Consider the following 26,322-nt stretch of genomic DNA (forward strand, 5'->3'; position numbering starts at 1 on the left):
TAGTGCTATACTTCATTCAGTTTATGTATTCATCATGAAGAAATTAGAAGGGAAATTGGTACTCCTGATCAAAGGGTGAATTCAGTTCCTTCAGAATGCATATTGCAGCTTTCAGGAGCTTCAGTATTCTTCCACTGCAAAACTGTAATTAAATAAAGATATTTTTGCTGGAAGATGAGCATCTATGTGGAACTTAACAGGGTTGTGATACAGTAGTATTGATACTGCTACTGGTTTGGCATGTAGAAAGTTCAGAGTAGTTTGAACATTTGACTTTCTGTAATGAGACACTCCTCATAAGGAAGCTGTGTGTTTTTTACTGACATTAGAGATTAATGCCACCTATGTAAACACCTGTAGAAAATAATCTGTTTATAAAATGTGTTAAACGCTAGTCTACTCAGGAATTAGGTACTGGAGGAGATCTACAAAATGCCACCAAGATTAGAGCTAGGCATGATAAAGATACTTCTCTGCATATCCACATATTTCTATATGAAAGGGAGTATAATGCTTTAGGTTAGAAGTGCCAAAAGATTAATTATTTTAAGCTCAGGAAAGTGAAGGTTGAAGGTTAAATACTGTTTTATTCCCATTATTGTCAGCAATTTCTCTCAAATAATTGTAAGAAAAGATTTTCCCCTCAGTTTTAGATTACCAGGATAACATTGTTTCATTCCTTTAGCTAACCAGTGTGCCACTTGATCTGTATATGGCATTAGTGGTAGCCTTTAGCATGCAACCACAAAGCTCTTTTATCAACAAGTTTGAAGCTTGGGGAATATGTTTTAGAAATGTTCATGTTCACAAATAATAGGACATTGAGTGTTTATATCAGTTTGATTGGAGAAGTAATTTTTGGTAATTGTGTTCTTTTACAGAGTAACTCGACAGTCACTTAAGCAATTCAAGTGTAAATGTACAACATGTACTCAGAAAAAGACAAAGAAACAGCTATTTTTATGAGCTCATACTGAGGACCTCCTGAAAAAGAGAACACTGAAACAGAAAACAATTATTTGTCCAATAGTTTTCTCTGCTCCCACTGATATTGTTAATTACTGAGCGTATCTGTGATTGAACAAGAACACTTATTCCCCTGCAGCCAGGTTCTTTTTGTTACAGTCTCACCACAGTCACAAAGCTTTGAAGAGAAACTCCAGACACAGAGTCAGCCAAAATGGACTGTCTCAGAGACAGGGAATAAAGAAACTGTGCTAGAGCTAAGGTCACAGCATTCTTCAGCATTACCCTAATGACGCCTGCAGGCACTAGGATCCAGAAGATGCTTCTCCTCCACCCAACCCCATTGCCTGTGTTCACCAAGAAAGGGCTATTTGGGGATGGCATCCAGGGGATAGAGCTTTGAAACTCACAGGGGATATTGGAATACATTCAAAATTACAACTTTATCTGACCCTTTACTGCCCAGTGCCAACAGATTATTTGTTCCTTCCCCCTTCTGTGTCCTTCCTCATTGTCTCTTTGCCTCAGATTCACTCCATAAACCTTTCACACTTTTCCCCGTTACTGTGTTCCCTTTACTACTTTCAAAGTCCTGTTCCTTTGCTTCCTTTAAAGTTTTAGTCATTTTAGTCTCTCTGCAATAAAATTCCTCACCTCTACAGCAGCGTCTTCCCCCAGAAATGTCAAAACAAGAAGACATTTCATGCCATTTCATTGCTCATTGAAATTCTATGTATAGTTAAAGATTATAAAAAATTTTTCATTGCAACATGTTTTCATTGGAAAAAAAGTTATAATAAAACTGCAATTATTTGCTTAGATTTCAGAAAACGTTCTACTGGAAAATTTCAAAACAAAATGCTTTATGTTGATATTTGGTGATATTTGTTCATTTTGGAATTTTTGAAAATTTGCATGCATTGCCTTTGGTTGGAAAAGAATTTGTGACATTCTGAAATGACATTCTGAAATGAATTTTCTAAAACTGATTCCTCATAGGCAGTTTCCAGTTTATGGGATATTTTAAAAATATTTTGTGATGAAAATAATCTTTAGTTTCAAACCAAAAATATTCAAGTTTTGACCTGCTTGTTACATACCTTTCTCCCGCTCTGTATTATTAATTGGTTACTTACTTCGCTGCTTCCCGCCCTACTGAGGATAGGGACCTACAGCAGCCTCACATCTATGGGGCTACCTGATTCAGCTGCCTCTAACAGACTGAAATTAAATGTTTTACCAAAAAAAGCCACTACGTTTAACTAACTGTTCTTTGTCATCCCATCTGAATACACTATGCTGTGAAGAAATAATTTAGATGAGCTTCAATGGGCAACTTATCTGCCAGAGCAAGAAAAACTATTTATACATTACATTACTAGCTTTGAAATTACTAACTTCATCATACTATTTCTTACAAATTCTTCTCTCTTTAAACAATTTGAAACAAAGTAGAATATTTTTACAACTAACATTAAGAATGGTCTGTATCGCCTGGAGACCTGGTGAGAAGCCGTATTACTCAGTTACCAAGGTATTCTTTTGTTTGGCTCCATTTCAGTAAAGCTAATAAGAACAATAAAAATACCATGGAATTATTTGGCAGCTAGACATTATACCATTACAGAGGATCAGATTTAATTGAGGGTGATAAACGGTTTCTTTTTTATGTGCATATATAAAATGGCATAGATAACATACAACTGAATACGGCAGGAATAATGTTTGCAGTGATGTTACTCAACCATGACATAAGGTGAAATGCCGTTTAAAGATGGAGCTCAGTAAGTGCTCCCTGTTTTAGAGAGGACAGAAATCTGGTTGTCAGTGTGCATGCTGGGAACACAGTTTGACTCAAGATTGGCTACATAGAAGAATTCTCCCAAAATACAAGCTGCCTTGTAGATCTAGATCACTTCACAGAGACATTTTAAAAATTATGCAATTGTTCCACATTTAAAAGGAAGCCTAGTTCTTAAGAGAAAATGTATGGTTATGATCACTAAATAAAAATAAACTTTCCTCTACTTTTTCTGATTTCTACTACTTGGTACTACATCAAAACATACAGTTCTACCCTACTAGCAAATTTTATTCTGCTTTCATGACTGCTTTCATCAGGAAGTGATATCATGAACTGGTGATGCATCCCTACATAATATGACTGACATAAAACGTGTTTTTTACCAAAGCTACAATAGTGCCATACGCACTGGCTTGTTCATATCAGTGGCTGGAAAGGATCATGACAGAATTGACCTTACCTCCTGCATTAACTAGGACAATGACTCTCACCCAAGTATTTCTACATCAAATAATCATTATTTAAATCATATTTATTATGATAGTCCTGAGAACAAAGACAGAATCCCACAGTCTTAGGTACTGCACAAAGAAGAGTTTCTGCTCTTAAGAACTGAAGTAGCGAAGCTGAGCAGGTGCTCCCGATGGGTGGGCACATGGACACAATACACACAGAGGCCACACACATCAACAAAGATGTAACATATACATTTACAGGTATATGTGCGTATTTGCACAGAAAAAATGGATTGCTCTAGTAGCTGGTCTTAGATGCTCAGTTGACCCAGTAGCTGGCCCCAGATCCTCCAGTCTCCCCAGTTGCAGGGGAGTTGCATATGAGCCCAGAGGTTTGCAATCCCACTCCTCACTGGCTAATCCAGTTGAAAGTTCACTAGCATCCAAATGTACCCACTCAGAACAGAGCACACCCAGACAGAAGATAGTTAGAAACAGGACTTAATGAGAATATAATTAGACTATGGTGATCAGGCACACATCTCAGTCAGATAAGCCACCAGTTTACACTTAACTGACCCCTTTATTCCCCTTTTCATCTTATTTTCCCATGCTTGTTTCTCCCCAGTCCACTTTGATCCCTTCCTTTCCTCCCCAAATCTTTCCCTGCTGCATCCCTTAAGGAGTGCTATACCTCCTTCAGTCTGTGAGGCATATGGGGAAGGGGACTTGTTTGGTTGGCTCCTCCTGGTGGGTTCCACACAAGGGACAATGGTTTGACTGTGCTTTGGTGGTCTTAGGCGTAGCTGATTCCCTGCCATCCCATTTTCACTGATGAGGCTGCTAGGGTTCCTCCCCCGACCTTGTCAATTTTTGTCTGATCCTGTCCTGGCCTTCGTGTAGATGGTGATTAGCCTTTAATTGCATAGCCTAGCACAGTCTACTGGTAAATCTAAACTGCATCCTAAGTTGCTACAAAATTTTGTGCTATTATTGAAACAGATAAAGGAAAGAGTGTACAGTAACATGGTATTTTACCATAGTCACTATTGCTCTCAGTGTTTAAATGTATTGATTTGGAGTGTCAGTATCTGAATCAGCTAATACAAAGAGTGATTTTTTTTGCTTTTTATGTTTTAGGAATAAAGTAGTGATACTTCCAGTAATACACTAATCCTGGATTTTTTTTCTCTTGCAGATTATCAAGTGATCTGACATTCATGAAAGAGAGGAACAAAAATCTTCCTTGCACACATGAATCCTTTAGGTAGGAAGCTGGACTTTATATTTCATGACTATGCTATATATAAATAATATTTAAAATTATTATAGCAAGATAATGACCGTGGAGTTGGGCTTGGTAGTTGGTTGAGATGAACTTCCATCATATTTCAAGAGCAATTTTCAAGTTCTACTGCAAATTCCAACTTTCAAACTCTAAAATTTTACTCTTTACAGCTTATGCTTTTCTTGTCTGTAAAAGACTGCTGTGAAAACAATAATCCTGAAATTATGGCTAAACGTGCAGACTACCAGGGAAGAAAATAGAATATCCAGGAGCCATGAGACTGGCAGAGGAAGATTGCTATTGTTAGCTAAATCATGTTTTATTGGGAACACAAAGGCAGTAGAGGTGGTATTCAGAAAAGAGGGAAAAAACCTAGTAGGAAAGGATCAGTTTTTAGCTTTGGTTCCATTTCTAGTATGAGTCTGAGCAAAGTACTTGATCGTTCTGTATCTTGGTTCCCCATCTGTAAAGTAGGGATAATGGTGCTTTCTTCTTCTTGTCTTGGCTTTTCTTGTCAGTTTAGATGTTGAGAGTTTTAAAAAGAGTTACAGGCTCAGCTCTGTAAAATCAATAGGAGTTAAGTGCATAAATACTTTGATGGAGAAGTGTCTAAACTATTTTCAAGAATCTGGGGTTTCATGATTTTTCTTTTTCAAAAATGACTTAAGTCTTTCAGACTGAGGAGCACATCAGGATGGAACATGGAATTCGCAAGAACAGCACATGGAATTCTTCCATTCATCATCACATGTTCACTGCTAATCAAAGGAAGGACTACAAAGGGTCGTTAGGAGAAGATTTGTTTAAGAGAGAAATTTAGGAAAAATATATTAGAAACCCTTATGTAGGCTTTTTAGTTGAAATCTAAAAGAACTTGTAGGTGCTTCCAGTTTATGCAACACAGAAATATGAAGTGCTTGGTCCCAACAAAGTAACTGGATGTCTAGGTTCCATTACATAGCCAACAGCAGGAACTGAGCATCCTCACAAAGCACTCCACAACACCTACATGCTAAAAGTAGCCACCTGGAATCAGTCACAAGTAATTCAGATCAGAGACATGTCTGAACTCCCTATCTTCTCTGGAGCCTATACATCTCCATGAAGGCTGTACTGGGTGCCCGAGGGATTCAGAATTTGGAGACTTCCAATTAGGGCTCGTTCAGAGAGGGAAAGCAGAGCTCTGGACACACTGCACATCCACAGCTTTTAATTTGCAGTATAATCCCAACCATCACTGTCATTCAGAAACACATTTAGTGATAGCGATGCCCAAGTCTTGGCTAGGGACATATGTCAGTGTTGGCATTTGAGAACTCGGTGTGGGAAAGCAGACTCATGCAATGTCCACAGTATAGTTGAATGTATGGCCAGTAGGATTCTGGATGGTGTAACAGACTGTCACATTCTTGCGTTATTCTATTCTTTATTTGTACTTGGTTTCATACAGCTGTAGTTCAGCCTTTCAAATAGTAACGAACTGCAGTGTTTTGAGACTCCTTAAACCGCCTTCTCCCAGGCCTGAAAGATGAACATTGTTTATCATCATAACTAGTGGGAATGTGAATCTTGTTCAGTACAGATTGGTAAAGTACTTTTGGCTCTAGATTTCTTTAGCAGCACAAGCAAAGCTTGTGATGGACATAATGTCATTGCCAGTGGGTGCTATACAGTTGTTCCCCTTCCTGCAAGCCTGAAAACATTGTAGATATAGAAAATATTTCCATCTGTGCAGAACTGAGTAAAGAATTCCCTGTCAATCTCAAGAAATTTATCCATCACCATAGCCAAGAAAGAGAGAGAAAAGAATGCAAGAACTAGAACTCAATTAGGACAAGGACATTTTTCTCTCAACCCTGCTCCACAGCACCTGATTTCAGTATTGGTGTTTAACTTTCAGCTTCATCTACTAGCATTGTAAGCACAGTTTTCAAACCTACAATTTCATACTACTATTAATTGAAGAGTAGGGTTATTTTACAGGAATACCTAGCACTTCTGTGCATTCTAATACCCCAGTAATCATTTCCATTTCCATCAAGGCGCACTGTTTTCTGGGGTGCAATGTGCAGCTGTTAAATACTATATAACAGCTGTGTTAAAAGGGAGAAATTCAACTATAATGTCAGAATGTAATAACTTTGTTGGAATTAAATCAAAACCTTCAAAAAGGAAGCATATGATCTTTTAATTATGAGTTACTCAGCCCTTGGTTTTGCATGACATTCTGGCAAATCGATGTCCACTGTGTGCCTTATGAAAGAATGCATTCAGTCCTAAAAGTGAGGCATTCCCTCACAGCATCTTCAATAATGATAGTTACCCTTTTATGAAAACATTTTCAAGTCATAGATAGCGGAGATGCACTTTTGATATAGTTATGACAAGTGGGCATTATTTTTGCTATTAAAGCAAGTATTTTTAAAAAACAAGACATCTCTCCAGAAGCCATATAAACGATATTTGAACCACAAATACTAAATAGCAGGCAACTACGGAAACATAGGCACTGGAACAAATGGAATATGGTTAATATGCCTGGAGCCTTCTGGCCACTACTCTGCTGCTGCTTACATTCCTTCAGAAAGCTATACAAATATCAGAATGAGGTTTTTCTAAGATGCTCTTAAGCATGATCTTCAAATAAACAGAGGTTCTGATAATTCTTTATTAGAAAATATTTTGAAAGCATTAAATCCTGAATGTAAAATAGGACACCCAGCCATTCCATACTTCTGCACAGTTTCCTAACGGTTAATAATTCAAGGTATTTAACTTGAATTGAAACACTGGCCTGGAAAGCATATATTGGATCACAAAGTCCAGTCCTCAGCTATCACAAACAACCATGTCGTATATATCTCATAATAGATCAGACTACCTGGGAAAACTAAATGGGATTTCTGTGTTTGGAAGACTATTCCAGAAACTTACTGCTGTGATGGTAACATTTTTCTCTAATTTTTGGAGTTAATTATGGCCATTATTCCTGGTACAACATTTGCTAGAGTTTATGCGTTCTTATTTTCCCTCCTTTGATGCTAATCTCCTGCTATGTTTATAGAAGACAACCATTCTTGCATGGAGTAAAAAGCCAATTCTTTAAATCGCCATCATGAGACAGCCTCTGTGTCCCCTGCTCATCTTTGTAGCTGTGTTCTAAATCTGTTCTAAATAGGTTAACTTGGGGTTTTTTTCCCAAGTATAGGTGACCAGAGTTGTACATAGAGTTTAGTTTGTGGCACTAATAGGTCCATATTCGCCCCCTGTATCTCTCCTGTTCTTTTTCACAGCCACATTACAGCAGTGGTTCACGATCATCTCATTTTTAAAAAACAAATGCTCCCAAGGAAAAATGCTTGTTTTTAAATGCATTGCTTTCATCGTATTTCTATTAATTTGGTTCTTTAGGTCTTCAGTTTCCAAAATTATCCCATTTTCCTTGCAGAGTGCTCTAATACAGCTCTTTCTTGGTGATGCCTCTCTCTTTTGTCGTATTGACAAATTTCATTCTTTTACTCACTGTAATCAGTTTCTCGTATCTGTCAATTCTTCACACAGAAAAGATACGTCCGTAAAAGTAAAAAAAAAACAATCATCGTACTAGTTCCCTATAGGGAAGCACAGTAAGAGTCTCCATTTGAAAGTGCTGTATTTTGCAGATGTTCCAACTATTTTTAGAAATAATAAAATATTTTAAGTGGTATCATATGCACATGAAATAGTTACTGTTTATAGTTCATTATTTCACCTCCACTTGAGAAAAGTGTGCCTTGTTCTTGCATGAGCTCAATGGTCTGTGCTCCGCATTATATAACACCAAGTTTTTAGCTCATTTCTGAAGTTAAACACTAACATTTGTGCCTGCCATTTGTTTACAGTCATAAAATTTGCATGTGCTTACACAAAACTGGAATTTATATTTAAATGGTTTGCTCTCCACCGACTGTATATGCACAGATTGCTGTAAATGAGTTTAAAACTAACCCAGATGCGATTTTGCAGCCTGCAGCTCAGTTACATGTGTGAAACGTGCCTGGATATTCAGAAGTGGTATATGGAAATGTAGCCAACTGTTGTTGTTCTCCACATTGTCCACAGTAAACATGTTTTAGACTCAGTTAAATTAACTGATACTTCATTTGCCTTTGCGCTTGAAAAACATTTATAAGCTGACGGATTATAGTTTCTTGATACAGAAAATGAATTGCACAATGAAAATTGAGTCATCTGATAAACCACAAAGAATTTTTCCTCAGCAAAGAGACAGCTTGTTCCCACGCTGTGCTTCACTGAATGGGTTTCAAGCATACAAATACTTGTCAGATGTGCTTGGTAGGAGTGGAAAGCTGAGGTAAGGAGTTTCCTATTTAGACAGATAGTAAATTGTTCTTCTTTAGTTTCAAAGAGTGAGGTTGGCTACCGAGAATCTAATAGCCGACTCCAGTCACCATCTCCAAGCAGGAAGCTTATTGGTGGGAGAAGCAGGAGGTTTGCTTTAAGTCATTCTGTCTTTTCTTCAGGCTAAGCAAACAGATTTAGCAGCAACAGGGACTTCTGGTCACCCTGAGCTGTAACCTGAATTCTGAGGACATCTAGTGGTGTCAGCCCACTGCAGGGACTGGGTCTTCACAGCTGGTGGCTTCCCACTTGCACCTCTGTGTTTCAGCAGAGTTCTGCAACACTGCCTCTGGCCTTTACAGTTGAAGAAAGAGGGATAATTGCATCCCATCTTGCATTTTCACCTGATAAATTAACTGTGAATTTACACTACTTTTTCCTTGGTTCCTTTTCTCTGATCTTGGCATTTCCACTTTACTGCAAAATCAAACGCAGTAAAAACAATGAGTTGAATGCACAGAAAGAGTAGCATTCTTCAGCTCAGGTGATTCTCAATTCAACATTGCCAGTCCCAAATATTCAGAAGTCATGAGATTGGCTCAAAAATCATAAACTTCTAAATAAATTTTGGATATTTTCTATTTGCCTTCTGTTTTCAGGACTTTCAGAGTTCAAGTATGTTGAGCTCTTCTTTGTATCAACAGGGATAAAAGTGTATTTTTTGTTACTAAATGGCTGATTTGTCAGGTAAATTAATGAGTCTAAAAGTTAGAGCTTTAAGAAAAGCAGCCTGTATCCCAAGATGCCAAATAAATGTGCAAGATTTGTTAATGCTATGAAATTGTAATCCTCGCACTGCTAACCATTCAAAGACCTTCAGGAAGACCTACTTACTACTCTGTGATTCAGGTTTTCTACTTCTGAAGTGGAACTGTAGGTGTTCCGGCACCTTTTTGAGAAAAAATAAGAATCAATGAGCTGCAATTCAAAAAGGACTTTGATCAAGCCAAGTGATACATATTACATGTTAAGCATTGTTATTTACTACTGCATGATGGCGTATTTTTCAGTGAGTTCTTGATCTGATATTTCCTCCTGAGGAGAAGCAGACATCATGAAGCAGAAATTGACATCATCAGTTCAAGTTATTTTGCTACTTGCTCTGACTGCAGTGGGTCTGACTGGTAAGTACACCACTTCCTGAAACACTTGTTTTTCCTTAAAACACTTTCTTTAGAAAAGTCTGAGGCTTTACCCAATCTATCCTGACCACCACTGGAGCCTGCACATAGTTAAATTACTTTCTTCTAAAGTTTTGTATGGAGATTTTGAAAATGGCTTGAGTCCTCTTCTTTTTATAGTATTAATTTAATGATTATGTGGTGGTGATGATGAAAGGCATTCACTCCATCCCTACACTCACTCCATGCTTGTCACCTTCTTGGGAATTAGCATCATATGAATAGTAACACTATTAGAGATAATGGCATGGAACTTTAATGAAATAAAGGTAAGCTTAGGTTGAAAAGCCACTTGCTTGTCATGCCAAAATGTATGTAAATTTATGGTCTATGTTCTTGATAGAAGTTAATGACAAGTAGTCTTAACAAGAAGTATTCTTAAATGTATTGGGATTATTAGGGAATATTCAAATAATTAATGAATACATTCAGGTTGCCAATACACAAAATACTCTGTCCAGCCCATTGAGTCCTTCTTTTTATTACTTGTCTTACCTATAATTTACCCCAAATACATGCAAATAGTGGAATTCTTGTTCTGTTGCAAAGTTGAAGGTGAAATTTAATTTTAAGATGACCTGAAACTAAAAATTTTGGACATTTTCGGAAAAAGCAAAAGTTCATACGTTTACTTTCAAGCTTTTTAATTTAATTTGGAGATAACTGTACACATTTTAAGTTTAGGTAAAAAAGAAATTTTCATTTGAAAAAGAGAAGTAAAATAATTTTAGTAGCTATTTTAGAAGTCTGAGGTAAAATAGATTTACTTTTCTGAAAGTTTTGACCCTTTTTCCAGGCAGATTTATTTGCCAAATTCCATAGTTTCAAATAATTTTATTGTCCTCAAAAAAGCATTCCTTGCTGAATTTATCATTGAACAATAACAACAAAAATCATTGTCCAACTCTAATATAACTAGCTGGATTTCTGCACTTCCCTAGGTCAATCATACCCTGGAAAACCTAAGATAATACGATGTCATTCTCTAGAAAAGGAAACCTTTTCTTGTTGGTGGAAGCCTGGCTCAGATGGAGGACTTCCTACCAATTACACCCTGTTCTACAGCAAGGACAGGTAACAAGCGGTGCATACGTATTCTGTAAGTGATCAAGTGATGATTATGACAGAATGAGAGAATGATAACTTTAATTTATAAAGGTGTTTTTATGAATCCATGTTAAACCTCCGATAGCCAACAAGGGCTACATGAGACGAATGGCCTTCCCTTGTTGGAAGAAAACATGACCACTACCAGTCCCAAAGCTTCAGCCTGTCCCTACTGAAACTCATCTGACCTAAAATCCCATGGTCTAAAGACGTGCTGGGAAAGGTGTAGTTTGTCCATCTTATCAGGAGACACACAGCTTTTAGCTGAATGGCATGCTTCTCTGAGGAGGGGAGCATCAAGACACCACGGGGCCGTGGGGGCTCCCCTGCAGTGGCAGGGCAAGGCCTCCATCCAGGGACCATCCCACCACCCCAGCCAGGGAGCAGGGCAGGCTGGGGGCAACCCAGCCCTGGGCATCGGGAACCTCCTTGGCAACAGGGACAGGCTGAAGCCAGGCTGGGCCAGGACGTCAACCCATGGGTTGGGGCTGGCTCGGGGGGGCCCATGGCTGGGAAGGGCAGGGCTGTGGGGAGCTGGAGGCCAGCCCTGCTGTGGCGGGCTGAAACGGGGACCTGGGACCCAGGCAGTGTGTGGGGAGGCCCTGGGGAGGCTGGGCAGGGGCAGTGAGGGCTGGTGGTGCCTTTGGGGCCCTGCTGAGGAGCGTGTCCATTACCATGCACAGCAAACCCCCATCTGGAGAAAACCTATAGAGAGTCTTTGCTTCCCCTTCCAGATTTGTAGCCAACCTCATGGTTCCCAAAATGGAGTAAAATCAGATGTGGGTATTGCATCTCAAAAGTTACTGTTTTGGTAAAGTCTGTGACTCCCTCATCGTGTTTAAGAATAAAATGTGTATACGATGTTTAGCAACTTTGCCTAACCTGTGCTTCTTTGTATAACTGCCCTTCCTTCCTGAAAATAAGAGGTCTCTGAACAGGGCCAAGTCAGCAGGGAGGCTCAGAGATTAAATTTCTTCGAATAAATCCAGTGAGGTTCAGAATAGATAAGGTAAAGCCTCAGACTTCCCTGCTTCAATTAAATAAACTCCAAATCATTTGGTATTAATTGATCAGGAAGGATGCAGCCTTTAATGAAGTTACCACACTCAACAATGATCTGACAGCTTTTATTTTATGAAAGTCCAGATGTTTCAATCTCGATCAAAACAGAAATTTTAATGAACATTTTAAGCCTTACCTATCACAGTCCACAACAGTCCTGCTTAGGGATGGATAGAAGTGCTTATCCATTTCATTAAATCTGGTGAACACTAGGCACTGCCAAGCTCTCCAGATCTGGGCCATGATTGCCTTTCTTAGCTCATTGTCTCTCAGGTACAGTCCCCTTACTCCCATCTTTTCTTTGTGAACCGGGACAAAACTGCCTGGAAACGAAGAAACCTTGTTATTAGCAGTGCATAGAGCATAACAGTGGGACTAAAGTGCATCCTTGAACGATCTCAGCTGGTGCTTTGGGTTTGTGCAGCTCTTCACACCTGGGACAGGCTCTGAGTACATCATCCAGTTCAGTTTTAATTGAGTACAAAACAATCCCTCTCCTAAAAAAGCCAAAGACTAGCCAAAAAGTAATAGGTAAGAGATCATGAATTAATCAAATATTTTTTGTTGAGACAGTTGTGATGATGATCATGTTAAAAAGCAGATAAATTAACATCTTGCTGAAAACAAAATAATCAATAAAACACTCCTCTGCCATAGGGCCCATCAGGTTACTTTCCAGGGGAAATATGTAGAGAAGACATTTAGCAACTTTTCCTCTTTAGTCAAAGTGAATGTGTTTAATTTCCCTTTTAACTTCCTTCTAAACATTTTTAAAAATTGCCTTGTGCTGCCTCTGGAAATTCCTCTTTTCATTCTTTTGTTGATATATTCCTATGTATAAAAAAGAGAATAAAAGCGTTCATCCTGAACAACCGCAGTAAAAATAGCAATGAAACTTTTATGGTAATAGCATTTGACACTCACCAAAATGTTTCCAAGAGGTGGGATTATATATAGGTTTAAAGTTAAACATTTCAAATTTCTTTGCTGAACCTCAGCTATTACTTGAATATTATCTGCTTTGCTTCATTTCCTAAACTTTTAACTTTTTAAATCATTTTATTTCAGTGAAGAAAAAATCTATGAATGTCCAGACTACCGAACATCAGGTCCCAATTCCTGCTACTTTGATAAAAACCACACTAATCCCTGGACAACATATAATATCACTGTAATGGCAACGAATGAGATTGGAAGTAATAGCTCAGATCCTCAGTATGTGGATGTGACCTCCATAGGTAAAAAGAAAAGAATGAAATGGAAAACAAACTAGTTGGAAATGTATGTGGTTTTTAATCCCAGAACAAATAGTGGTGAAAGATTTCTTTCCTCATGATGTGAAACTTGCTATGGAGGAGTGTTTATCTACCGATGATCTAGAATATGCACTTTAATTTATGTGAAAACTGCATTTTACTTATAAATTAAGTAACTACATATTTTATTGTCATTTTAACTTTGGCTGAAAAATTGGCTCCAGTTTCTAGTTATCATCTCCAGTATTTCAATTAGACTCAATGACAGTTTTGTAGGTTCCTAGCACTGCAGATTACAAAATCTGATTTCAAATTAGGTTAAGCTACCTACATTTTCCAGATGTAAACATCTTTCTGGCTGCTGGCATTGCAGTCTTGGGAGGGTAAAAATAACTGCCTAAGCACTCTGCAGCTTTTTGTAGTATTTCATATTTGTAACTCCATTCTGCTTTCTGCATACACATGGTCTACACGTTGTAATGATAAATGTACTGAGTCTTTTTAGCTATGAAATATCTGACATTTTAATTTTGCAAGAGTGGCCTAATAGAATTATGATTCGTATTTCCTTAGCCTGACAAATTCAGAGTAAAGTCTAAGATTTGCTGATACTGTGGTAAATCAGTAGCCAGTTAAACATTATTAGGGAGAAAGGAAAAAAAGGCTATCATACTATTCCCTTACAGAAGTGCTGAATGATCTGAAATTAATGTGATGAAATACAAAACTGTAAAGGAGGTGCCTTTTCTGAGAGAAAATTAAATCATTAATGGCAAACTTTTCATTTATACAGTTCAGGCAGATGCTCCTGTGAACCTCTCTCTAGAAACAAAAACATCTGCTAGCATAACGTACCTTTGGGCAAAATGGTCTCCACCTCCATTAGCTGACGTCAGCTCTAATTCACATGTATATCACTATGAGCTACGACTAAAACCTGAGGAAAAGGAAGAGTGGGAGGTAATGGAAAAATATGTTTATTGTATAAATGCTCTTTTCAGTGGGTTCTCTTGTCTGAATTTAACTGGTATTATAAAAATTTTAGTTTCTGTAGGGATAGAAAAATTAATGTAACCAAATCTATTAAAGAAAGAAAAATCCTGTAGTGGTTTGTAGAGACAGTGAAATTCAAGGTATTGGTATAATTGTCCTAATGTCATATACTAAAAAAAAACCTATTTAGTCCACTGATATAATATTTAATTGTAATTTTCATCAACGTGTCTGTTCCCAAGTGTCACAGTAAGACACTGCTCAGCTGATATAGTTTAAACCAAATCAGGATCAAAGCAGTTTATTGATTCATTAAGATGTAATTAACAAGCAGTCAGTTAACTATGCAGTCAAGGTCAGTATCAGCAATACAACAGATAAATCACAATACTGGGCACTTAAAAATGTTAATAGACACCTACAAATTTGTAAGCACACTTCTATAACTAGTCCCAGAAATATGCTATATACAGAATTCCCCTCTCCCAGGGAGGGTAGGTTACAAGCACACCCCACCCTCCTGGGAGTACAAACTCCCCTATTCACATCAGCTTCTGGGGGGGACATGGATGCTTTAACTTAATGTGAACCCACATCCCTTCTTACAGTCTACTAAGACACACATCAGTGAGAAAGCACCCACATGGTCACATGCATACACCCAGGTGTGGGTTCCTGCCTACTGCTGCCCACGCTGTCCGGAGTGCAGCTACTCACAGCATCAGAGAGGGAGGCTGCTCTGTCTGGCCCAGACAGAGGTCATTATACTAGCAAAGCAGCTTCTGATAGCACCAAAATAAACTTCAGCTATTGCTGAAGTTTCCAGTCTCCCCCCACTATTACAAATTTTCATGCTTCTTTCATAGTGCTTTTCAAGTTGACCCTTTTTGTTTCCGAAGTCTTGCAGTTATTCCCTAATTACTGTTTAATTGGGCTGACAGTCATCATCATCATCCTCTTCAACATGATCAGACGCCTCTCACAAAGTTTGGGGTGCCCTACTCACACACACTATTTCCATTGACATTCCCAGCTGTTGCCATTTTGCTAGGAGTAGGCCACTCCTAGTACTCCCACAGCTGAGATACCAGAATAAAATATCATTCTTAAAGTCATAGTCAGATGGTCTCAATGCTACCTGAATTGTTGATGCCTTAATGATGGAGAAAGCTATGTGTCTTGAAAGACTTCTGAAGAGAGATTCAAAGGGCCTGAGGAAGGCACTTAATAATAAGCACCAAAACTAGCCACTAAGAAGCATTACACAGAGGGTTTATCTGTGAGTTGGACTACCTACGGTGTTCCTTGCATTGTGGATCTGACGGAGTACTAACTTATAGGAAGTCTACAATTAAATATGTTCTCGAGTATCAGAATCTCAGTGTCACTGAAGTGAGTTCTTCTGTTAAGTCACTACCTTTACTTCTTTGTAATTCATATCTTATAAAATACCCGACTGAAACCCTTGCCTTTCAGAAGTCAGTGACACAAGCCTACTCCTTTATGCTTTATTTGTTAAAATGGCCCAATTCTTTATTATTTTTCCAGTCCATTTTCTTTTCCAGACCATATCTGTTGGAGTGCAGACACAGTACAAAGTGATTAGGTTACAAGCTGGGGTGAAGTATGTTGTTCAGGTCCGTTGCATGTTAGACCTTGGAGGATGGAGTGAGTGGAGCTCCGAAAGACGCATTCAGATCCCCAATGGTGAGTGGATGATTGCTGTTCTGTTAATGGTTTTTAAATTCTAGCCAGTTCAGTGTTGTGAAAGGTGCCTAAATGGCAGCCCTGAAAACCCAGTTCCTCACACAGATACTTCATAGTGCTGGAGGGGCAGCTTAGTGCATCTTACCATACTTTGTGTGTCATTGCGTATTCAGTCTTGTTGATCCACTCAGGATCCTCTGCTGAAACTGGCTATGACAAACAGGCTGAGATTTACTAGGAAGTCACTTCTGATACAGATGTGCCTAAATAATTTATTGTTCCTGTCCCTCTATTTAAAAATCATGTTGATTTCATCTGTAGCTATAGATATCAGGTAATGGTATTTGTGTAAGCATCATTCGTTCATTAGTAACTGGACTGAAAGCACTGCCATGTATAACAGAGCATAACATTTGCAGCTACTATCACATGGAAATAATTATCTGCGTTTTGTTGGGTTTGAGTGGGCACATTAAATATGCATGACATCATATCTTGTTGTCAGACACTTTAGCCAGGTTGTCTCAAATTTTCTTTTTCTGTCACTAATTGTATTATTCATTATTTGACACGGAGATTGCTGAAGTACTGTTCATAGAAAAATATTCTTTAAATGTCCCATTTTCAGATCTGCCTTAGGCAATTAGAAATTTGGAAAATCAATGTCCCTACTCTAAATAGTAGAAAACATATATTATTGATGTAACAGGACCATATTTTGCCACAAATACATAATTGCTAAAGTTTCAATTACATCAGGGTTTTGACTAGCATCATCCTATTCAAAATTTAAGCATTTTCCTCTGCCCTACCCTAAGTGCTTTGCCTGAGTCTATAAAAATATCATCAGGAATCCAAATAATTGTAAATGGCTTGGCAGCAATCAGGCAAGTAGCCTGAGTACTGAGCATAATGTCACTTTACAAGGAAATATGAGAGCTGCTTCTTTGTATCTTTGGAGTCAGCTCAGCATAGGTACTTCAAAAGAGAATTACTGGCAAGGACATAAAGAAATGGGCAAACACTTATGTTCTTCATCTTTCTCCTGTAAAAGCCAAAACAAATGACAGCATATTTTTTAAACAATCAGAAGCATCTTAAAACACATTTTTTGAGGAAAAAAATGGTTTATGTAGAAAATAGATTGGCTGGCAGAGTGTATTTTAAATCATTTTATAGAACCTGCTATGACAGTATTTGAACACCTCTTACCAGATTTGGGGGCAGAGAAGAGCCACAGCCAGGGAACTAAAATATAGTTCCTCAGCGTAGCTGCAGTGGGAAAGGATTTTGAATCCAGGTCAGAGTAGCAGGCTGCTGCCCTAACCACTGAACCGTCCTTCCTTTCCTATGCTAATATGAAGCAAAACTTTTTCTTTCCTGGTAGAAAAAACAGTATTTTCCTGTGCTCTGCTTGACATTGTTTTATGAATTCAGGGTTGACCTAATGCATTAAACTTACTAATTAGTTCATTGCTTTCTCTCTTACAGGAGAGTCACCTCCTGAAAAGCCTACAATAATAAAATGCCGTTCTCCAGAAAAGGAAACATTTACTTGTTGGTGGAAAGCTGGTTCAGATGGAGGACATCCTACTAACTACACTTTGCTTTACAGCAAAGAAGGGTAATAAGCTGTGTATAATTATTCAGTGTTTTATTGGAAGGACCTGGAAAACCAATCCTGTTTGGTTTTGCATTTAGGAGATGTCGTTTTGCATAGCACATGGTTTTGTCCAAGCGACATATTCTGGAATAGCACTAGCAGCAACATATTTAAGGTTGAAATAAGATCTCTTTATAATGTCATGTTTTTCAAATTTCTGAGAATTCTTCTGCCTTTAAAGATAGACTGCCTTGAAAGTTGCCATGGTGCAGCAACTGCATAGTAGTATGCAATACAAATGCACAGTCCTGTAGCTCTTCAGCCACGCAGCCCCAGAACTAAAGATTTCCAAAATGACCAGATGTTAAAATTTTCATCTTCTGATAATGCTTATTTTGCACAAGTATTCATAGGCCATGAATGCCTCCTGGCTTCTGCAGTAATCTTGGTCCTGGAACTTAGATCAAGTGCTAAACATTGATTTTAAAGGAGTAGTCAATATTTTGTTTGGGTCCTGTGAACTATTTTTGGTTCACCCAGCACTGCTTAGCCTTGCACTGACCTAACTGGATGCTAAACCCTGTACTTGTCAGCTGAGAGCCAGGTCTTAGTGGAAAAAGACAGATACCAGTCCAGCCAGCCAGGGCAGAGTGTGAGGTCCACATCCACAACTTTCTCTTTTGTTATTGTGCATCTCAGAGGAGCCTGGAAACAAGTACTACATACTCAACTTTCTCTCCTATCCCTGCTCCCTTTGGGAAGCTTGAGAATGGATTTGGAGGACAGGTACAAAGCAGATTTTTTTGAGGAACAGGCGATGAAAGACCAAAATAGATTCTGAAAGCATATTAATGTAATATGCAGAACTCATGTAAGTGTGAAATGAATATTGGAAATACTCAGTTTTTAACAGATGGATTAGAAGACTTCAGCAATCACTTCTACTGGCTCTCTGGAACCTGTAAGGGCTATGCAGTGGACAATGCCATTCAGAAAAGTAAGAGCTGCACTCTACTAGCCTACTGCTGCATCTACAACAGCCTAAATTCTTCACGCTTTGTAGACTTTATTTTGGGGGGAAAATGCTTACTACAGTCTCTGGAATTGTCCAATGACTCTTTAGTCTGAAAGCAGTTTTCCAATTTTCTTCACATTGCCAGGCATGAAAAATCTGATCCAGCCCTAAATAATGCTGAACTACTAGTAATCAGTCAGGTGTTTTAGTCTGTGTAACCTAATCACTGTAATCCTTTCATTTCAGAGAAGAACGAGTTTATGAATGTCCAGATTACAGAACTGCGGGCCCCAATTCGTGCTACTTCGATAAAAAGCACACCTCTTTCTGGACCATATACAATATTACTGTGAGGGCAACTAATGAAATGGGAAGTAACGTCTCTGATCCTCATTATGTGGATGTGACTTACATAGGTAAGAGATAAAAAGTATTTTCTGTGGAACCAAATAATTCAAAATTATGGGTTTTGACACAAGAATTTTAATTCCAGCTCTTCTCATATATAGTATTATATCCAAGTTAAAAACTTGTAAGAACAAATAAGATCTTATCTGGTGTAATAATAAATCAATATTCATCCCCTTACCATTTTATTTTCAAAGGAAGCCTAAAAATGCTAACAGCTTTAAAACTGCATTTATTGATTTTCCATATTTCTTTCAGTCAAGCCCTAAGAAACATCATCCAGCTAAAATCTTTTTTCACTCTACCAGCAAGTGAAATCAAATTGATCTTTTGACTAATAATACTTAAATTTGATTACCTAAAAGTAGTTTCCAGATCCAAGAGAAGCAGAATTAGTGCTTTTTATAGCAGTTTACTGATAATCTCTTTTCTCAGAGTTTTTCTACAGAGTGACTATGGACAAGTATTTAGGTTTTTTCTAAGGGAACGGAACATTATCACCGATAACCGTTTTGTTATCAAGGATCTGGCTGCCAGGAGTCTAGCAACTGAAAAAGGGTTGCTGGAGGAAAGGCTTTACATTTTACCTCCCTGCCCTGACTACTTACTTGATGAAGCTTTGCATCAGACAGTGGTAAAATACATGCACGATATGCAGAAGCTCCACCTCTGAACTGAGGAAGCTGCAAGCCTGACTGTAGCAGAAACCTGCGTTCCATTTTGGTTTATTTTTGAGATATAGACAGAGCTTTAATATTACTGGTTTGTTTTATTTTTAAATATCCTTACATATGCATGTATGGATTACGTTGTTGTGTTTTCCGAATGTAAAAGATGGGGGGGGCAAGTTTCATCAGCTACATCTGTGTTTTCAGCATTCCTAAATATATATGCCAACTTCGATATGATTATGGTAAAACACAACTCATAATACAGCATGAAAGTTGTTAACTTTGAAACATAGTTGTGGGGAAAAGCAACAATAAACGGTAACGTAACAAAAAAATATTTCTGGTGATAAATGATTATGGCAAATCTCAACATGAACTCAACATATTTACTGTTCTTCAGTTTTTTCTTCAAATTCATAAAGCCATGCTTACTTTATCAGGAAACTCCTGATCCCTCTATTCCAGCAGCAGTTCTAAATTACTAGACACAATGGAGGCAGCAACTCACCACTCACAGCATTTTATATTTCTTCCCAAGATGCAAGGAAAAAATCATTTAGACTCTTATTGTCAGTTCTTTTATTTTAACAGTACAGCCAGATCCTCCGGTGAATGTAACTCTGGAATTAAAAAAGCCAATAAATAGAAAACCGTATCTGGTCTTGACATGGTCTCCACCCCCACTGGCTGATGTCAGATCTGGATGGCTTACCCTTGAATATGAGTTGCGACTAAAGCCTGAAGAAGGAGAGGAATGGGAGGTAAGGATGTTGCAAGTTTTTGCTAGATGATGTTTTCTGATCAATTAGATTTTGTCAGCCAGGTCCCACGCCTGAATGTAATGAAGCAGGCACACTGAATAGTTCATCATTTTTCAGAAGCGCTTGTGTGATCTACGATTTCCTACTGAGAACACTGGTATCTCAGGTGCTGTTGTGTGATAGCAGGTGATAAAGTACTTGTTTTTCATTGTGGCCATTATATATTAATCATATTGGCATTACAGTTTAAATTGTTCATTCTCATTTAGTCAGGTTTCTTCCATGATAATTTGTTCTTAACCACAAGCACTTCTTAGGTAACAGAAAGCTCAGTGACATTATGTAAAATCATTTAAATTTGTACAAATAGCCATTAGGTGATAGTTGTTGTGGCCACAATAATAATAATTGTCTATAGCCAGGATCTGCAACTCAAACAACTGGCGGCAAATTAAAGACTCCAGCTATTGGTATTTGGCTGCATCCCCTTCTTGTCTGCTGCAATACTTCCCAGCCATCTCTGTATCTCCTCCTTCCTTCCCCCTGCCACTGCACTTCCCAGCCCCCTGGCCATTGCAAGATCCACTTTTTACTAACCTGAGCACTTCCACCAACTCCACATTCCTTCTTTTCTCTCTGCATTTTCTTCCTCCATCTCTGTTTCTTGCCTCCTCCTCCTCCTCTCACCATTGCAGTTCCCACCATTACCACAGTTCCTCCCTATTTGCCATATGCTCATGATGTGTTTTTGTAGTAATTTAATCTGCACAGTATACCAGAGCCAGATCTCATTCCCACTGAATTATGTTAGAAAGCTGAACTGTAGAAATAAAATAAATGTACCATTATTCCATGCCTGTGTAACAATTATTAGGAAGCTACCCAGATACGTTCTATATTCCCAACTTGGTTATCAAGACTTAAACCTAGCTGTGATTTTCATAGAAATATGTCTCAATTTTATATGCATTTTATGATTTTTATTTAATTTCCAGACTATTTTTGCTGGACAGCAAACACAATATAAAATGTTTAGTTTAAATCCCGGAAAGAAGTACATTGTACAGATTCACTGCAAACCAGACCACCATGGATCATGGAGTGAATGGAGCTCAGAAAAGTATATTCAGATCCCTACTGGTGAGTGGCCAGGTATCCCTTCAGTAATTGTTATTATATGGAAGTTCATGTAAATACTTTTGTTAGCTGTTTGTGGCACCCGTGCAGATTGACATCCCATAGTTTCCCCAGAACAGGTAAGAACATCATTGCTAAGGTAACTGAATTCTCAGCGTCCCTGCACCATACCCAGTTAGCTTTCCCCTTCATTACTTTTTGGAGTTAAGAAGGTGAATCAATTTCTTTACTTATTTAAACCATGTCCTTTCTGTTTATTGCCTCATTTGTTCTCATGATGGCAGTTTTTAATTAAAAGAATACCGGTAACTGCATTAAAACTGCTACATAGACAACAGAGAGTGACTGCCTTCAGACAGTAACAGCTCTTCATTACTCTTTATCTGGAATGAATTTGAAATAAACACCTCAATGTAAAAAGTGTAATGTTACAATAGAAATCCTTAAGAATATCTAGTCCTAGATCATTTAACCCACCATTTAATTAATTGTATGATATGTATTTGATAATGAAATGACTACAGTATTGGCATAATTGGATTTGAACCCAATTGCTATAACTGGCTGTGACAAAATTTCCCTCTTCATCCATTTTTGTATCATTTTTCCAAGAGAGTTTATTTCCTGCACAGTGCCATTAATAAAAAGTATATTTATTATCAGATATTACAATGATTGCTGAGATTCATCTATGCTAGTAAAAGCCTCTAGATTCAATACCAGATTTGGCAGTTTAGACCAATTTTTAAAATCAAAGTAATTTGAGACTTTTTTTGCATACTGACTATGCATATGCTAGATGTGTGTCCTTAAATAATTCTGTTTGTTTCCTAGACTTTAGAGTAAAAGATATGGTTGTGTGGATCATCATTGGTGTCTTGTCATCTCTTATATGTTTAATCATGAGCTGGACAATGGTTTTGAAAGGGTACAGGTAAGTCACCAATTTCACAATTGCATGGAGTTGAAAATCTCAGCAAACTTTTCAAAAATAGACTTCTAACATTTGATTCAATTTCCTGTAGGTTTTGTGTTCTCTTACAAATGATGTTACAGGTATTTGACTTTAAATTCACAACTGATAAAGAGGTATTTCTGTTCTTCAGGGAAACCAGGCTAAATTCTCAATTGGTAAAGACATGTCTCTATTAGATCTGACCATCTTGGTTAGCCATGTAAGTATTCAGCAAGCATCACTTGGAGTATCCCTGCTCCTGTAGAAGACACACCTTTTGTATTTGCCCTAATTTCCTAAAGGAAACAAGGTTATATTTTGAGGTTGTCTTTCGGCCCACCTGTCTGTCAATTCCCCAAATAATTTATTAGAACACTGGCTAATTTCAGTCACATCTGAAAGAGAAAGGTGTCGCAAAGATTATCACTTTTGTACAAGTCTTGCAAAAAATACTGGCTGAGTAGAAGAAAGAGATAGAAACTGTTGATGGAAAAGCCATCAGAAGTCATTCATCATAAATCCTGTTCAGTAGTAGTCAGCTGACAGTCAGACATGTACATACAGGCCCACTAGTCCTCCTGAACTGTGTCCCACATAGCTGTTTCTTGGCCAGTGATGAAGTTACAGTGATATTAGAGAACTGGAGGTTAAGGGACAAAAGACATTAGCAGTGTTACTTTTCCAGTACTGTTGTACTGTTCTCTTTCTTACAAGTACATCTAAGGGTAACTTATGAACTGTAACTGGATTTGTAAATTACCTGGCTTGAGAGGCAGACAGGAAACAGAGGTCCAACTGGGAGGTATCAGATATGGGAGCAGTGTTTAAGATGTCAGTCACATTCCGAGGAAATGGGAGAACAAATAGAGAGATAGGGCCCATACTTACACCTTGTGTGTTTGTTCTGTTTTTTTTAGAATGATAGCCTTTATCCTACCACCAGTTCCAGGACCAAAGATAAAAGGCATAGATACACATCTCTTAGAGGTGAGTACCACTGATAACACCAAAAGAATTCACCATTACTTAGTTTTCCAAATTATGTACTAGCAAACACAATTACCATAATAAAGTATAAACCACCTTCAATTAATTTAATCAATGTTAAAGATAAGCGACACTTTCAGGTTGATCACGTGGAGGGTATGTGTGAGACAGAGTCTTGCCTTGCACTAGTAGTAGGAGGGTGTTTGAGAACAGGGTTTGTGACTGCAGCTGTTCCCTGGGACTCCACAAGAGACAATGCCTGTGTGATCTTCCTAGTAGTTCTTATGGAAGTTGCTCTCCACAGTCTCTTGCCATGCTGAGGAGACAGGACATGGCTGCTCTATCTTTCTCCTCCATTTCCTTCTTGTTAAACCCATGAGACCCGTACCTGCCAAAAACGCCCTAGTCCTCCTATTTTAGAAACATCGATTCTGGGATTGTGTCTCCCCACTGAGGGAACTCAAGAAACTTTCTTCTGTTCTTCCACTGTTTTCTGCAGCAGTAGAAATCCAGTTTAGGTCTAGTGATCTAACTATTAAAGCATTTGTATATTAAATATGTAGATTGTTCACAATTGTTCTAGTCAGATAAACCCTAAGGTTAACAGTGAAAAGTGAAAAAATGTATCTATCTTATTTATTATGCCCTTAGACAGGAAAATCTGAAGAATTATTGAGTGCTCTTGGTTGCCATGGTTTCCCTCCAACATCAGACTGTGAGGAACTACTGGTAGAATATCTGGAGGTAGAGGACAGTGAGGATCAACAACTCATGCCAAGCCATGACAATGGTCATCCCAGTAAAAATGCAAAAATGATACCCAAGGAAACAGACAGTGACTCGGGCCGAGGGAGTTGTGATAGCCCTTCTCTCCTTTCTGAGAAGTGCAGAGAGTCCCGCACCCTTCCATCAACACTTCAAACACACGATGTAAGAGATGTTCAAGAAAATAAAGGAGGAAAAGGGAGCTCAGAAACTCAGTGTATAGCCTCAGAACAGAAAATACTCATTTTTAACAACGAGAGTACAAAATCGTCCACATGGCCTGCAGCACAGTTACCTAATAATCAGCCTCCTATGTTTGCCTACCACAGTACTGTAGATGCACATAAAATAACAGTGAGCACCACAAATGTGAACATTGCACCAATTTTGGTGGGAAATGAAGAAAAGCATCAGTCACAATATCCTATCACTGAAACTGTCCACAACAACATGGAAAAGCAAAGAGAGATGGAGAATTTGCATTCCAAAACTGACCAAACCACAGTGCAGGTCAAACAAAACAGACCTAACGACAAGTCACCTTTTTTGAATCCTAAACTAATGGATTATGTAGAAGTTCACAAAGTCAGACAAGATAAGGAGCCAGCAGTATTACTGAAACATAAAGAAAATAGAGGAAAGACTGAAAAATACACTGTTCCAGGAACCAGCAAAGAATATACCAAGGTCTCAACAGTTGTGGACCATAATATTCTAGTATTAATGCCAGATTCACGCATCCAGCACACATCTGTGTCTCAAGAACCTGCAATGGAAACATCTCAGAACATTCAGAAAGGTCAAGCTGAGAAAAATATGAGCTACTGTCTGACAGTTCCAAGCGAGTGCAAAAGAGACACCAATGGATCAGAGTACATGGACCCATCTTCCTTTATGCCCTCCTTTAAATAACTACTAGTTAGTACAGTACATACGTAGTAGTTATGTACAGTAAAACAAAACCACATAGCAAATAGTTCCTTAAGAAAGCCTAGCCTCCTATGTGTATTATATAGAGAATAACACAAACTGTGGGTTGAGGTAATAATCATGGAAGAAAACCTTGGATCATTAACACATGTTTCTGACACAGGGAGATGAGGAAATAGGTATTATCTGCCATGAAAAATACATTGTAAACTAATTATTCAGCTCTGCAGATCTTCTATTAGTTGATTAAACCTGAGGGAATACTGCAGATTCAACAAAGATTAAAATTGTTATGGGTCAGTCAGTACACCATAGTGATCTGAGCAGTTTCTAAATCAGATAAATCATTGCACGACAGCATTCTCATCTACAATGTATTTTCTTCTGAATGCATTCTGACACTAGATTAAGTTTTCTTTATATTTTTTCTCAATCCTTAAGAAAAAAGGAGCTCTTATATATGACAAATCATATATAAAAGAGAATATATTCAACAAATTACAATAAAATAACAAGTTCTTCTAAATATATTTTTGCTTTCTTTCAATGTGACAGAAAACTTCACATCCCATTCATATCCCAGTCCAATCAAACCAAACATGAAAAAAATAGCAGGACAATATTTGATATACTGCCTTACTGTATATAATATACAATTCTACTTTAGTACAAGCCCATGTGTTTAACAATGTATTTTTAAAGGCTATTTTTCTATTACCAAAAAAAAGCAAAATAAAGTATTTTTTAATTTCCCAATGCTATTTAGCTACTTAGGAACTTTTCTGTTTCCTTCTGCTGAGACAGTGGTAACAAGTAAAGCTACCATTTCTATACAAATCATAAAATTAAACTTTATACTAATTAAGAATA

The 26,322-nt window shown here is 37.9% G+C and overlaps 1 protein-coding gene across 2 annotated transcripts; it reads left to right on the forward strand.

Moving 5' to 3' along the window:
* The first annotated feature begins 9,968 nt into the window (after positions 1–9,968).
* PRLR (prolactin receptor) lies at positions 9,969–25,482 on the forward strand. Of its 2 annotated transcripts, XM_050913150.1 has the most exons (13): positions 9,969–10,038; positions 11,037–11,169; positions 13,333–13,502; positions 14,314–14,480; positions 15,854–15,856; positions 16,079–16,220; positions 17,712–17,844; positions 19,085–19,254; positions 20,509–20,678; positions 21,674–21,818; positions 22,650–22,749; positions 23,688–23,757; positions 24,409–25,482. In XM_050913150.1, the coding sequence occupies exons 1-13, from the start codon at positions 9,969–9,971 to the stop codon at positions 25,432–25,434; spliced, it is 2,499 nt and encodes an 832-aa protein (XP_050769107.1). In that variant the 3' UTR covers positions 25,435–25,482. The 2 variants fall into 2 exon arrangements, with proteins under 2 accessions (XP_050769107.1, XP_050769106.1); XM_050913149.1 differs by lacking the exon at positions 15,854–15,856.
* Positions 25,483–26,322: the final 840 nt, after the last annotated feature.

The sequence above is a fragment of the Gymnogyps californianus genome, chromosome Z (genome assembly GCF_018139145.2).
Source record: "Gymnogyps californianus isolate 813 chromosome Z, ASM1813914v2, whole genome shotgun sequence".
Classification (NCBI taxonomy): Eukaryota; Metazoa; Chordata; class Aves; order Accipitriformes; family Cathartidae; genus Gymnogyps; species Gymnogyps californianus.